The 15,369-nt window shown below is 52.4% G+C and overlaps 1 protein-coding gene across 2 annotated transcripts in view; it reads left to right on the top strand.

Moving 5' to 3' along the window:
• The first annotated feature begins 467 nt into the window (after positions 1 to 467).
• Positions 468 to 15,369, top strand: part of AGAP3 (ArfGAP with GTPase domain, ankyrin repeat and PH domain 3) — a 148,589-nt gene continuing 133,687 nt past the window's right edge. For both annotated transcript variants that reach the window (XM_074842602.1, XM_074842609.1), the window contains exon 1: positions 468 to 858. In XM_074842602.1, coding sequence (XP_074698703.1) covers positions 582 to 858 — 277 coding nt within the window. In that variant the 5' untranslated portion in view covers positions 468 to 581. The remainder of the gene's footprint in view (positions 859 to 15,369) is intronic.

Here is a 15,369-nt window from a genome sequence, read left to right on the forward strand (position 1 = left end):
TTTGCCGAAGCGGCCTGTGGGAGCGGGGTGACGGCGGCGGGGCCCTGTGGGCAGGGGGTGACCGCAGAGGGGACCCCACCGCGGTGGTGGGGCAGCGGTTGGTGACCGTTCAGGGACCTCCTTGTTTCATTAATGACCTCGGTGCGACGAGCATAACGATGACGGTACCTCCAAAATACTCTCGGGAGGCAACGGGGCGGTGGGGGCGGCGGGGGCCCGGCGGGGTGCCGATGGACAGGGACCCCCGCCGTGTCCCCCGGCCTGACCCGACCCGTCCCCGTCCCCGGGGCAGCGGGGGGAGCGGGCCGGGGGCCGGGCCACGCGTGGGGCAGCGCCCGTCCGGGGCTCCCCCCGCCCCGCCCCGCCCCGGGGCCGGTCCCGGTGCCGGCGGCGTGACGCGGGCGGGGCGGGGGCGGTGCGTGACGCGCTGCCGGCGGCGCGGAGCGGGGCGGGCGCGGGGGCGGCGGCAGAGCCCGCAGAGCGGCGGAGCCCGCAGAGCGCGGCCATGCAGCGGCCACCGGCGGCTCCGCGCCGCTGACCGCCGGCCCCGCCGCTGCCCCGCCGCCGCCGCTGCCGCCGCCATGAACTTCCAGGGCGGGCCCGGGCAGAGCCCGCAGCAGCAGAGCCTGGCGGCGCCGGGAGGGCCGGTGCCGGTGCCGGTACCCGGCCCCTCGGGCCCGCAGCCCGGCGGGCCGCCGCCGCCGCAGTTCGGGCTGTCCAACTCGGCGGCGATCCGGGCCGAGATCGGGCGCTTCGAGTCGGTGCACCCCAACATCTACGCCATCTACGACCTCATCGAGCGCGTGGAGGACCTGGCGCTGCAGAGCCAGATCCGCGAGCACGTCATCTCCATCGAGGGTGAGGCGGGCGGCCCGGGCCGGGGGGCGACCCAAGCCGACCGGGGGCAGCCGGGCCGGACCCCACCGCGCCGCGCCGAACCCAACCGGGCCGTCGCCGCTGCCCTTTGTCCCCGCCGGCCGCTGCACCTGCTCCCGGTGCCCGCCGGGGGCGGCGGCCTCGCCCGCTGCCTGCCCGCGGGGCCCGGCTGGGGCCTGACCGGTACCGGCCGCGCCGCCCGCCGGGCCCCGCAGCAGCGGGAAGCGGCCGCGCCGGCCCGCGGGGGTGGCCGGAGGCGCGGCGGGGCCGGGCCGCGGCCTGCGCTGAGGCGGGCCGGGGCCTGCGGGACGCGGCGCCCCCCCATCCCCGCTCCGCCGCCGGGAGCCGCGCTGGGGGCGCCCGTGGCCGCGCTGGGCCCCGGCCCGGGGGCTGCAGGCGCCGGGCGGGAGGGGAAGGAGGGAGGGAGGGAGCGGGGGACACTCCGCCGCCGCCCCCGGGGTCCCGGCCCGCCGCCGCGGCCTGCAGCGCCGGTGGTCGCGGCCCGGCGGGCTGAGGAGGGCGGGAGGACGCTCGTTTTCGTCCTTCCCACCGGGGAGCTGCAGCCTGGGGCACCGAGAGCCCGGGGAGGGGGAGATCTGCCCTCCGAACCGGCGGGCAGCGGAATGCGGTGGGGTGTGCGATGGGCTGAAGCCTGTTAAAATGAAAAATGCGGAAAACTGCAGCCTCGGCCCAAGGAACTGGCGGCTGATGAGAGCAAGCGAAGGGATGGATGAGGGAGAGGGGAAGGATTCTCAGCTCTGGGCTGAGGCTGGTGTCAGGCTGGGAGGCGGCTCCCGGCTGGCTTCAGTGATCCGAAACCTTCAGATTTTTGCAGCAAGGCTTCACCCTTTAGCAAAGAAAGCCTTGGGGCCGTGGGTGCCGTTTGGTCCATGTAAGGCGTCCTGGTCGGTTTGGTGGCTTCTCGAGCGTTGCTGTTTCCCTGCCGGGGTTTTTTGTTGTCTCTGCTCGATTTTTGGCAGCGTGTTCGGGTCTGCTCCCGCTAACTCACGCTAGAAATGTCGCCGCAGGTGGCATGCGGGGCTGGTTCGGGCGCGGGAGCGGCGGGGTGCCGGCCTCCGCGGCTGGTGACGCTGCACGGGGGTGGCAGTCCGGGCCAGACGGCTTCCCTGGAGCTCCTCTCGAGGTGCCTGCGTCCCGCTTCAGTCTTTGGGATGGTTTCTTTGGAGAGAAGAAAAGTGAGAGGGGCAGTAACAGAGGTCTAAAAGATTGCGTGGTTGAGGGAATGTAAATTCGAGAATTTGTTTCATCTGTCTTGCGGTGCAAGGACAAAGGACGCTCAGTGGGATGAGAACGGGACAAATGTAAAACCAAGAAAAGGAGGGGGCTTTTCTCCACTTGCGTGACTGCTCTGTGAGGTCTCCTGCCACAGAAAGCCATGGAATTAAGGGAATTTAATGAGGTGTGGAGGGAGGGTGTTTGCACCGGAGATCAGCGGGAGCGCACGGGGCTGGCACGGGCCGTGGCAGTGCCTTAGCTCTGTGCCTCGGGCTCCAGCCGGTCTCCTGCTCGGGAGATTGGGAGGGTTCTGGTGGGGCAAGACCGTCTTGCATCTGTTCCCATGGGGTTCCTGCAGCTCTTCCTTGGTGCCTCTGATGCTGGCTGCAGTGGAAGACCCGAGGGACCGGTAACTGTGATGACGTGGTCTGATCCTGCTCGTGATTCCCGTGTTGTGGGACAGAGGAGCTACCAACTGCAATACCGCTCTACGAAACCTGGGTGTTGCTCCCAGGGCCACCCTGGCAGGCAGAGTGTGGGTGGCCAACCCTCCCGGGCTTGCCGCGTCCCTGCCCCTCGTGCCTACGTCCCCCCTGCAGGGATGTAGAGCCGCTCCCGTGCTCCCCTGGGCATTGGGTGTGTGTGTGTCCCTCCCCGGCCGCTCTCTGTCCTCACCCGCCCGTGCCCTGTGAACATCTGTAAGCTGATGGCGAGCAGGTTGGCGTTTAGGTGCGTCTCTTAGCAACTTCACTCCTGGTGCCTGTTTTCTCGTGCTGCTGAAAGGAACGTGTGAAAACAAAATTCTTTTACACGGTCAGGGCTTCCCAAAACTGGACGGCAGCTGTCCCATTTAACCCAAGGATGGGGTGTGAAGAGCGACCAGCGCACTGGCAGGCGCCCATGGCGCGCTTGCTAGGCTTCACATGGGGCTGGAGGCCAGGTGTCTTTGGGGGCTTTGCCTGCTCCAGCTACAGACCTGTCCTGTCTCTTCTGGTCCTTCCCCATCTCCTCCTTCTTTTCTTTCCACCTATGGATTTGCCAGAGCAGGAATCCCACAGATTTCCTTATCTTGGCTGCGTTCCCCACTTACCTGCTAGGCACTGGGTTAAATCATGATGCTGGTGGAAAGCGCGCTGCGATTGTGCACTTACGTTACCAGGTACACGCGAGAGACTGAATTAACGGTGGGGGCAACTAACTGCTGGAAGAGTTTTGCTGGAGATGTTATCACATCGTGGAGTGCCTGAGTCTGGAAGGGAATATCCTTCTAAACTGCATGTTTTGGGCTTCATACTGGAAGAGGGTTTTTTGTTTGTTGGTTTATGTTCTTGATCCACAGATCGGATTCTGCAACTGTAACGACTGCTTCTGGTCCTAAAATCTGTTACGGAAGTTGCCGGTGAAATCCCAAATTCAACTTCCTAACACTGCTGGATCGTTCAAGAGTTGCTCACATCCTCTTACCAGATTCTTTTTCTGCAGGCAATTCCTTCATTTTTCAAAGGGAAGAGGGCAGGGGCCAGTTCCTTTCTGCAGCGGTAGTGGTGTGCCGGAGCCGTCCGCCCTCCGGCCATCGCTTCAGTGCAGGTTTTCGCCTTCAGAGCAGCATTGGTGGGTATGAGGGGGAGGCGTTAGCTGAAGGTGTGTTGTACAGAAACCTTGTGGTTTTGTGGCTCGTGCTGCAGACAGCATTGCCAGGGAGGGAGATAAAGCGGTGTTGGGTAGGCTGCTGCAGCCGGGAGCCCTGCTGGGTCGAGGGGGGAAGGAGCCTTTTCCTGAGGAGGAACGAGAAGAGTTTGGAGTCGGCGACGGGGTGAAAGCCACACGCGGATGGAGCCTGCGGCTGCTCGCTGGTCAGCCTCTCCTGGGCCCAAAGGGGGGTGGTTGTTCAGAGTGTCTCTGCGGGAGGAAAGGGTAATCTGCTTTATTTTGGTCTCCTTGTAGCCGGAGCTTCGTTTAGAGGCTGTGGCAGGAGAAAGGGCTGTTGGGCACCCAGGGCTGGGGAAGGCGGTGGGTTTGGCTGGTTGCCAGCGTCAGCTGAATCACAGGCAGGACCTGGTGGTTTTCAGTAGTTTCTAAGCGCCAAATTTGGACAGATTTTCAGGGGGCTAGCAAAAAGCATTTCCTTCATCCCAGGCTTGTTTCTTTGCCAAATTTCAGAGACTGTTGCAAGCTGCTGAGCTCTAGAAAAGATTTTACATATGCATAAAGCAAAATGATACACAACTTTAGTTCTGAGATTGGTACAACCCCTGCTTGTAATAAATGTGACCCTGAACTATGTTATTCTGGAACAGACTATAGGCAGATTTATATTATTAGAATTTGTAATTAGAACAAATTAATTACACAGCACTTAATTTCTTTCATAGAAGTCAGTTTTCAGAAGTGACCAAAACGGAGGTTCTAGGCAGGGAGAGCGATGCTGACGGCGCAGAGAATTATGTGAGGGATGTGCAGGATGGGGACTGCCAGTTGCGTGGGGCAGCAGGAGCCAGCGTGGATCCACTGACACCCAGGAGAGGGTGAGCCAGGAGGAAGGAGGGTCATGGTGCGGGGCTGAGAAGATGGTTACACAGAGGTCTTCTGTGTGCGTAAAGTAGCAAAGGCCAGGAGGGAGGAGGTGGAAGGCAGACGAGGAGAAATAGGTGAGATCCCTCAACAGAACGTTTGTCAAATGACAGGAATTTTTTCCTGATGTTAGCTGTCATGCACGCGTTGTGCAGCCCACCTAAGGGAAAAGCTTGGAGATTGTCAGCCGTGGTGAGAGGACTTGGTGGCCAGGTAGTAGGAGCAAGAATCTCTCTGTGGTCAGAGTTTTACTCGGAGCGTGTGTTTTTCTCTTTATTTTCCTTTCACACCCCTCCAACACACTTCTAAACTCGTTTTGATTCCTTTCTGCATTTGAAGAAGCGGGATTAGTTTGGAAAAGCTTTCCTCTACGTTTTTCAGCTGTTGCTTCTCTGGCAGAGGCACAGGATGAAAAAAAGCCCTGGAAAATGATCTGCCGATAGCAGAGCCGGTGGTTAACTGTGGCTCTGCATCTGGCTTTTGTTGGGCAGGAATTACCTTTGGATGTTGGCTTTGATTGCTCCAGGTCCCAGCTGTTTTGCTGGGTTTAAGACCAGAATGGACTGTTGGGTCACTTGGTATGAACACTTTCGTCCCAGGATTTTAGCCTTTTCCCAATTGGCTAAATATAAGGCATCTGGTTAAGGCATATCTTTGAGATACAGTTGCAGGCTAGGGCCTTGCTACCTTAGGAATTTTTCTCCATTATTAGCTGTCTCGCTGTTAATAATTAGCATAATTTTTTCAATAGGCATCTCCAACATCCCGGATATTTTTTTTTTTTTGCATTTCTCTCTAAGTAGTCCTTTGATACTGCATATTTTTGTGTTTAAAACCGCTTGTACTGATTAATGAGGTCACTTTTCTGTCTCCTTCTGTGATGAGTTAAACTGGCTGAACCTTGTCATTTTATTCAGTTCCAGCATAAGTTTTACTGCTCTATTCTGCATCCTCTTCCAATGCCTTTTGAAACGGGTTCCTGATGCTCTGATTCACAAAGCAAAATCTGAGGCAGGAGTTGCCATTGATACAGGATCTTCTTGAGGAAGATAAGAAGGAAGCTCACTGGAGTCCTCCCAGCGTCCTGCCTCGGTTCTGGGGAGCCCCTTGCTGCCAGGCCACGGGCAGGGTTCTCTGGCATGTCCTTGCTCAGCTGAATCAGCCTCAAGTAAATTACACCCTTTGGGAAGGAGACTGTTCTGCTTAGCTAGCTTTTTCCTGCTAATTCCATGACCTCTGCAAAATTGCCCTGTTTATGTGTGCCTGTAAGTTCCCGAAGGCTTGGAAACCACAGGGAATGGCAGCAGGGTGCGGTGGGAGGAGCTGTGCTCCATCTCTTCCAAACTTCAGAGCTGTCAGTGCATCTCTGCCCCCGGGACTGGAGCTGGGCATCCTGGGCAGCTGCCTGTCCTCTGCTGGGATTGGGGCAGGACTTCTCTGTCACCATAGTCTTGAGCTTTGCTGGGAATGAAGTGCAAAGGTGGTTGAAAGAACACAAAAATGAGCGATCCAGCAAACATTCTGATCACACACTCCGTTTTGTTGGGATGGGGGGTGCTGGGGTCTCAGCGCAGACTCCCAGGAGAGACTCCTGAGGGCGCTCGGAAGTGCTTCTCGAGCTGCCTTATGTGCTAGCAAGGAAAAGCCCTGGGTCCTCTAACACGGCGTGTGTCCTTGCCTGGCAGAGGTGATGGCAGGTCTGACTCTGCTCAGCATCTCCCAGAGCCAGTGCCTGGCGTGAGTGGCACAAGGGAAAGATCTGTGTGGGGAGAGTCCTGGAGTGTGAGGGGAGACCTTGGCCCTGTGGGAGGGATGGACAGAGCAGAAACGTGGCTGGAGGGGGCCTGTAACACCCTTGGGCAAATACATCCACTATTTTTAAGTTTTATATTGTGGCCCCAGTCATCTGGAGCCAACTTTGCCAGATGCAGTTCTTACTTCATAGAGCTCACAACTCAAGAGCAAGGTCTTGTGGAAGAGTCAGAGAATCAGAAAAAGAAATTGCTTGATGCTGTGATCGACAGGAGTTGGGAGAGATGATGAAGCTGGAGCAGGAAGACTGGAGGATGATCTTGGTAGCTGAAGACTGAGTAGGATGAAGTTGCAGGTGCTGCGGTGAGGGAAGAGAAATTTTTTGGCACTGCGGGGGCAAGAACTCTGATGTTGTGGCTAAAGAGGAAAAGATGGTGGAGGCACGCCACAGGGAAAGAACGGGAAATGGACGTGGCCTCAGCGAGAGCACTGGAGACTTCTGTGGCTGCGGTTTCACAATTACCTCAATCCAACACGTGTGTGGTTGCTGCTAGAAGGGACAATGCAACTCTTCCTTGCCCGCCCTCCCTTTTGCCAGTGCTGGCTGCTGCATGGTGAGCTGGATCAGGGAACTGTTCTGGTACAAACCGAGCTTTGCACCGGGGTCTGGTTGGGTCAGTGTTTGGTTGCTCACCGGGCTCACGGTGCGACCACATGAATGCGCAGTCAGGGCTGGGGGGAAGGCAAAGCTCAGAATTTTGCTGGTTCTGAGCTTGTGTGAGACAGCTTACAGCAAAAGTCTGTTTACTAAATATCCTGACTGTGACAACAGCACAGGTCGAATGCCCTGTGGGGGAGGCGTGTGGGAACCAGTGCCTGTTGAAGGAGTGCTCTCTCTGAGTGTTTTGCCAGACGTCGGCAGGTCTTCTGAGCTCGGTATGGTTCCTGTGTGTTGTTTAGTCCTTAGTGACTCCCTTGGATTGCTCAGTCTTGACCCAACATTAGCTCGTAGCCCTCACGATTTCTCCCAGCAGGGAGTTTCACAGTTTGGTTGCACAGAATCTTTTGCTTGTTTAGGGAGAGTTTTGCACTTTACCTGTGCTTCAAGCAGCGACGTCCCACTGACTGGCAGCTGCCCGGGTCTCTGTTGGAATGGGGATAGCTGTGGTGACCCTGACCCCGGGAGCTGCCCCCGTGTTCGGAGCAGGGCAAGACCTCGGTTTGTGGCAGGGACTGTTGCTTGTGCTTTCCTCTATGCTTGGGCTGCAGTGGCCAGGGCTGTGGCCAGGGCTTTGCCTGGTGAGGACCCAGGAGGAGAGATTCGAGTGTGGTTGGTTTTTGGCAATTGATCTGTGAGTAGTTGATCTTGCCATCTGCTTTCGGGAGATTTCCTAGAGCTCCCGATGTGTCTGCTTTCTGTGCAGAGACCTTCAAGTCTTGGGCAGCGCTGGGCTCTCTCCTCTGGAATTTCACCAAGATGAGGGTTAAAGGCGTTTGTGCGTCCAGGCTGGCTGTTCAAAGCTGGTGATAGGACTTTTGGTGAATTTAGGTGGCCAAACTAGGTTTAAGTTACATCTGATCTGGACCTTAAATTGTGTTTCTAGATGGGCTGGCTGACATGAAATGGGTGCCACCTTCTCTCCTCATCAGGAGTAGACCCTGGGGAAGACTGGGTGTTCCTGATACCCCTGGGTTATGGGGTGGCAGCCCTTGATCCCAGTCACACCCTTAGCTGGCGCTGAATGTGAGAAGGATGTGGGCAATGGCCGTGAGTTCTGAAGAAGCAGCAAAGGGCTGATACAAAACCCTGACTGCTAGAAATTGAGGGGTACATGAGCTGCCCCAGCAACATGCCTGTAATGAGAGCTTAAAACCTTGACAAGCACCTCAGTAATACCATCATGCTTCTACTGCATCCCTTGCTGTGCAGAAGGATTCCTTTTCTCTTTGTGATCCCACCTTCCTGCTTTGGTGTCTGATTTTTTTTTTTTCTTAAAATCCTCCTCCAGGACTGTCTGCGAGTCAGAGCCTCCTGTATAGCAGCTGCATGGAGTGAACAAACCACGTCCGTTTTATTTCTGCCTACAGTGCCCTGCATGAAACAGGCAGCTGTGGTCTTATTTCCTTCTGCTTCCTCCTGCAATGCTCTGGGCATCACTACCGGCGCTGAAGCTGGTCTGTGCGTATTCATGTGGATTTTCTGAAGTGTTGTGGTGAGAGCAAGGAGTCTTCTGAGGCAGGAAGGCTAAAAATCAAGAGCTTCTTGTGATTGATTAAGACCTGTTCTTCTGTGTCTGCTTGCCTCTAATGCCCCAGTAACTTTCAGACCTGCTGTCCACTTTTAATGAAACCTGGCAAACCCCTGCTGTTTCTGAATTCCTACAAATCCCAAGAAATTTGATATCTAGACAGAGCAGAGCGACCCAGCTCACGCCGCACCGAGGGAAAGGGGCGTTTGCGTGCGTCCTCAGTGCCTTGCTGCCGTGGGGCTCCATCTCAGCGCTGGAACCTCTGGCTTGCATGAGTCACTCTGGAAGTTCTTCCCTGGGGTTATGTGTGAGATCTTGTTCTTTCCATGTGATCTGTGTGGTGATGAAATTCACTCAGTCATCGAGGGCACTGCGCCTCAGTTACAGCTAACTGGTTGCTGGCTGCTGCGTCCGAAATCCTGGTCTCGTCGTGCCGATGCTGTAGTCCTGGAGGGTTGGGAGCCACCGGCTTTGGGTTCATCATTTCATGTCTCAACTTGCTACCATGGATAATGTGGGCTGTCAGCCCCTGACACTTGCTCCCTGTAGCATGTTTGTTGCTGGCTTGAATCCTGCTGTTGTTTTTTGGACAGCTTTTGATATTTAGCCCAGCAGTGACTCCTGTGCTTAACAAAAAGGGTTTTGACCTTCAGATCAGCCTCTAGCGAGTGTGTGTCCCTTCCCCAGTCTCCAGATGAATGCGTGGAGGTGAATGGAGCGCAAGTGCATTAACGAAGCAGCTCTGCTGGCTGGCAGGCGGGTGGCCGAGGCTGGTGCTGTCCCCAGTGGGTGATGGGTGCTGCAGGGTTGAAAGCGCTATGGCACGTCTGTTTGGGAACAGTTAGATGTGAGTCTGCTTCTTCTGTTACTGGTTTCTTCATTACAGTCACACCTTGGAGCCTTCTCTGATCAGGTTCCTCCTGCAGAAGATGCTGTGAAAGCACGGGGCGAAGAGACCCCTGCCACAGAGGTCTGGTAGTTTATTTAAAAATGAGTGGCAGATGCCGATGAGGAAGCGGGGAGTGCACAGAGACAGTGGGACAGCATGGCCTTCATCATGGACACGGGCTTAACATGGCTGTCGTCTAACCTGTGTTGTTTTTGATGTTTCTGGTGAGTACAGAGGCACAGGAGAGCTTTAAGGAGTAATCTGAAGGAGGATACAAAGCGGATTTCAGGTTGTTTACAGAGAGCTCTTTTCAAACATGAAGTACAAATGGGAGAAAATAGAGAGGTGTTTGCTTGAAAGTTAGCAGCTGGGAAGTGGAGATTTGCTGTCATAGTTTGGGAGGGAGAAGAGTCAGCTCTTCAGCAGCGAAGGAAGGATAGTTGTTAACGTATGAGTAGTTCGAGAGGGTGAAGACAAGCAGCTTGCAGTTGACGTGACAGAAGAGGAGGACCCGGAGGGGGGATTCAGAGGGAGGGTTGGCCTGTTTAAGAAAGAGAGGTTAGGAAGATAATTTTAGCAGCAGCGTTCTGACTGAATATGGATGAGGCATGATTTTGTGCGTTATAGACAATTTTGGGGGGAAGGGTGCAATAGTGATTGATTTAGAATGGAATCCTGGGGTCTTTGTGTGGCCAGGTGATAAAGGCTGTATTTCAGTGACTGTAACTTGTGTAGCTCTGTAGGGGTTTAGGGACAAGCAGGATATGGAGAGGAGAGTTACGTCCATGAACTCTGTTCCCTGTCTAAATTGTGTCCTTCATTCACAGACAGGATCTAAGTGATGTCCCCAGGCATCGAGCAGCAAGGGCTTGGGGAAACAGGGGACAAAGCTGGGATTAGTTACAGCTCTCTTTAATCATGTAGAGCTTGGGCTTGTGGGTACACACTTGAAATGCTGGAGGGGAAAATAAGCTGAGACTTCATTTTGGACAGGAGACAGTCCAGGAATAGAAAGGCAGAACTATGAATCATCAACATAGAGCTGAGAGATGGTATTAAATTAAAACATAAGGCTAGCTAGAAGAAGCGTGAAGAGAGAAAAGAAGGTGCTATGGGCAGAGCCATGTGAGACGCCAGAAAAACGTAGCGAAACTGAAGGTGGAGGGATGAGAACGATCTTTTTGAGGCTGGTGAAGGAGGCAGTAGAGAACTAGCAGGAGAGCTAAGAGAATAAAAGAATTGCTGAGGCCAATGAGGACAAGGCGTCGTGGCCAGCTGGACTCCTGAAGGAGTAGCTGGCAGGGTGCAGAAGAGTCCAAAATCTGCACGTGAGGCAGGAGCAACCTTGTCCAATCTCCTGGTGAGATGGGAAAGGGCAATGGGAGATCATTTACCCACCTTCCTGCCTGGGGTCAAGGTGTCTGTCCTTCCTGAGCAGTGTTTGTCTAACCAGCTTCTAAAAGACTGTCAGTGACAGTACACCTGAAGCCTTCCCAGGAGACTGGAGAGAGATGGATTTGATGGATGGAGTGTTAGGTAGGTAAGGAATTGGGATGGCCGCATCCAAAGAGTTACAGTCAATGGCTCAATGTCCAAATGGAAACCAGTAACGAGTGGTGTCCCTCAGGGGTCCATACTGGGACTGCTCAATATCTTTATTAATGACAGAGATGGTGGGATTGAGCGCACCCTCAGCATGTTTGCAGGTGACACCAGGCTGGAGGGAAGGGATGTGCTGTCCAGAGGGACCCTGACAGGCTGGAGGAGTGGGCCCATGTGAACCACATGAAGTTCAACAAGGCCAAGTGCAAGGTCTTGCACGTGGGTGAGGGCAATCCCCAGTGCCAGCAGAGGCTGGGGGATGGACTGACTGAGAGCAGCTCTGCCGAGAAGGACTCGGGGATATTGGCAGATGAAAAATAAGACATGAGCGGGCAATGTGTTCTTGCAGCCCAGAAAGCCAACCGTATCCTGGGCTGCATCAAGAGAAGTGTGGCCAACAGGTTGAGGGAGGGTATTCTTCCTCTCTACTCTGCTCTCATGAGACCCCACCTGGATCCAGCTCTGCTGTCCACAGTACAAGACAGACATGGACCTGTTGGAGCAGGTTCAGAGGAGGCCACGAAAGTGATCCAAGGGCTGGAACACCTCCCCTGTGAGGACAGGCTGAGAGAGTTGGGGTTGTTCAGCCTGGAGAAGAGACAGCTCCAGGGAGACCTTGGAGCATCCTCCCAGTACTTAAAGGGGCTACAGGAAAGGTGGGGAGAGACTTTACCAAGGCCCATAGTGATAGGTCAAGGGGCAACAGTTTTAAACTGAGAGACGGTAGGTTTAGATGGGACATAAGGAAGAAATGTTGTATGGTGAGGGTGGTGAGACACTGGCACAGGTTTCCCAGAGCAGCTGTGGCTGCCCCCTCCCTGGCAGTGTTCAAGGCCAGGCTGGACGGGGCTTTGAGCAACTTGGGCTAGTGGAAGGTGTCCCTGCCCGTGGCAGGGGGGTTGGAAATGGATGGTCGTTGAAGGTCCTTTCCAATCCAAACCATTCTAGGGTTCTGTGAAATCTCTTTCAGTGTTTAACTGTCCTTTTCCTTATAAAGTTTAAGCTGAATCTTTTTTTCTCCCAATTTCAGCCACTTAACAAGGACAAAGGGAACAGATCGTTCCTTTCCTTTTTGCAGCAGCCTCTGTCCATACTTGAAAACTGTAGCAGAATCTGCTACTTTAGGCTTAATAACTTCAGGTCACTGTCCCTGACATTTTCTGGCCCTCTGTTCATCTTCGTGCTCCTCTGGACTCTCCCCTTGATCGTGTCCCCTTGGGAAGGTGGTACCCAAGGCTGGGTGTGGCACTCAGCCAGTGCTGGAAAAAGCACAACGCAGAACTTCTTCTGCCGGCTTGTCTCTGTTCATATGATTCAACACGGTGATTGCCTTTTCTCAGAAATACGGTATTGCAGGCTCTTGTTGGTTTGTGATCCATTTTGACTCCCAGATCCTTTTCTGAAGGGTTGCTAACTATTCCACAGCTCTCTGTCCTGGTCTTAGGCAAATGATTAATGCTGCATAAGTGCAGACCCTCACAACTGCCCCTTTGGAATTTAATCCTTTTTAGACAATTTCTCTAATTTGACAAAGCCATTTAGGATTCTAATCCATGCAGTCACTCTTAGTTTCGTGCCACCTGCAATTTTAATAAGCATGCTCTCTTCCATCATCTGGAATGAATATTGAAGAGCTGAACTTAGGAGAAACCTTGCCCAATCCACGTTGATACTCATTTCAATTTGTATGGTAGTTATCAAATCAGTATTGTTCTGAGCCCATAGTAGGTTTATCCTTCATTAAATTAGTTTTGAAAATACCATGTAAAACAGTCAAAAACATTACTTAATGTATGATGCTTAACATCTGTTTCTCCGCAGTGCTGAAGGTCTGTTACCCCATTGCAGAAAGAGCTGACGTTGGTTAGACGCTGTTCCTAATAAATCCATATGTACTAATGCTTGCCTTGTCTTCCAGGGACTTACAGGTTGTTGCTTTTTTTCCGTGTTTTGAATCAGAGTGATCTGTGAGTTCTTAGCTTCTCTGATTGTTTGTTTTTAAAGGTGAGCACTACTCTTGCCTTTTTCAGTGCAGTTGCCTTCCATCAGCCGAGAGCTTTCAGGGCTTGAGCTCTTCCAAGGTTGCTCCAGATGACAGTTAAGCGTTCCAGGGTCAGGTTAATCAAAATCTGACATTGCATTTTTTTACTGAAATCTTAGGTATATTCTTTGGCCACTACTTTTCGTGCTAGACACCTCTTTGCTGTTTATAATGAAGACTATTGCAAAAAGGCATAAAACACTTTGTCCTCGGTGTAATTTCTCAATTGCTTTTTCTGTCCACTGAGTAATAGGCCAATCTTTTTCATGTTGTTATGTTGATTACTAATGTACAGGAGAATTGCTTCTTGTCTTTGCTGTTTGTTGCTAGTCACCTCTTACTCTTTGCATAGCTGTTTTGAGTTCAGTCTGTGGTGCTGATGCCACTCTTTTGTATTTATCTTTATTAATCTGACCTAATTTCCACTTTCCACATGCATGCCTTCCTGTGCCTGAGACCAGTGAGCTTGTGTGAGTTAGCCAAGTTGGTCTCCTACCACACTTGTTATTCCTTTGCACCAGGATAATTTCTGTTTGTGCCATTAGCACCACTGCTTTGAAGATCTGCCAGCTTTCTGTAATGTCTTTTTTTTTTTGGGGGGGGGGTGGGGTTGGTTTTTTTTCTTCCCCCCCTCCTTGTGATTTGCTTCTATTAAGATCTTGCCTGTGGAGTTTAGTAACATCTGCTTTGGTGGAGTCTCTTGTTTCTAGTTTGCTGTCCTTCCTCTGATACATCATAAGAATTTGTGGACAGTCTTTTTTCTGCTCTGCTTCCTCCCAACAGCTTTCTTCAGAGAATTTGCTGAAGGATGCTTTGGTAGACTGTAAGATGTGGAAATTAAGTTAGAGAGTGTCTAAGATAAAATTGGAGGACAAAATGGCACGTGGCCTGATACAAGTAAGAAATGGGTGTGGGAGAATCATCCCTTCTGCTCGGGAGGCCAGGCTTGAGAGTGGGTTGTTGGAGAGAGGATTGCACAACGTGTCTGTGATGAGACATTCAGTGAGCTTGTGACGGAAGGGCACGAGGAAATTGTGATGGTTAGAGGTAAGGGGTGAGACTAAAGTCTTGTGAGGAGAAAATGCGTATAAGTATGTTGTGCTCAATCAACTGGGTGTTGTGGGTTTTGTCTCTTAAACACAGAATTTGATAGTGGAGTGTCTGTTCAATTATTTTGCTGTGCATTGTGAACTAATAAAACTCGTGTTATTACCCCACTATTTAGCTTAATAAATTGTTTGGCTGAAGCATTTCCCAGACAAAAGTGTAGGTTGGACTGAAAAATGTCACGAGGAGGAGAATGGCAGAACCGTCCCTGTTGGAAGGGACCTTGGGAGGGCTGTAGTGCAACGTCCTGCTTAACGCAAGGTCAGCTTTGCCATCTAAGCAGGTTACGAAGGGCTTTATCCAGCTGAAAAGGTCTTGAAAACCTCCAGGGATGGGGGTTCCACACCCTCCCTAGGCAACACGTTTGCAACGGTGCCCAATCCACCGTTTCCTTTGGTCGGTTGTTCCAGTTGTTAATTCCTCTAGCTACTGATAGCTAGCATTTAATTTCTAATTTGCATTCATCTCATTTAAAGTTCCATTTTTTTTTTACTTGTTTCTTTAGATTGGACTAAATAAAACTTTGTTACCTGAACATTAGTCCCTGAAAAGTTTACTTTTACTTTATAATCAATTATCTCTTGATGTTCTTCTTGGAAAGTTAATCGCATAATGCTCATTAAATGTCTCTTTGTGAGTTCATCTATTGTGGCCTTCAAAGAATTTTTATGGCTCTTCATTACCTAGAGTTCTTAAGATAAAAAAATCAGACTATAGGCAGCAAGCTGTTATTTGGCTCAACCACAGTTACATTTACTGTAAATCCATCTCCTTTCTCTATTGACTGTTCTTTTTAAGTATCTAAGGATCATTTGGCTCTTTTACTTCAGCATTGCATTGAGGACTAATGATGAACTGCTCATCTGCTTGGATCTTTGAACCTTTCCCAGGATTTAAGACCCCATCCGACGGGGATGACTGGTAACCCTTGGTCAAAACACCTTCCTGTGGGGTTGACTGGTAATCCTTTGCCAAAACACTTTGCATTGGGCAGTACAAAAAGCTGCTTTAGCTGAATGGGCTCAGCTTGCAAAGTGATTCAGGTC

Source organism: Strix aluco, chromosome 1 (assembly GCF_031877795.1).
Source record: "Strix aluco isolate bStrAlu1 chromosome 1, bStrAlu1.hap1, whole genome shotgun sequence".
Lineage (NCBI taxonomy): Eukaryota > Metazoa > Chordata > Aves > Strigiformes > Strigidae > Strix > Strix aluco.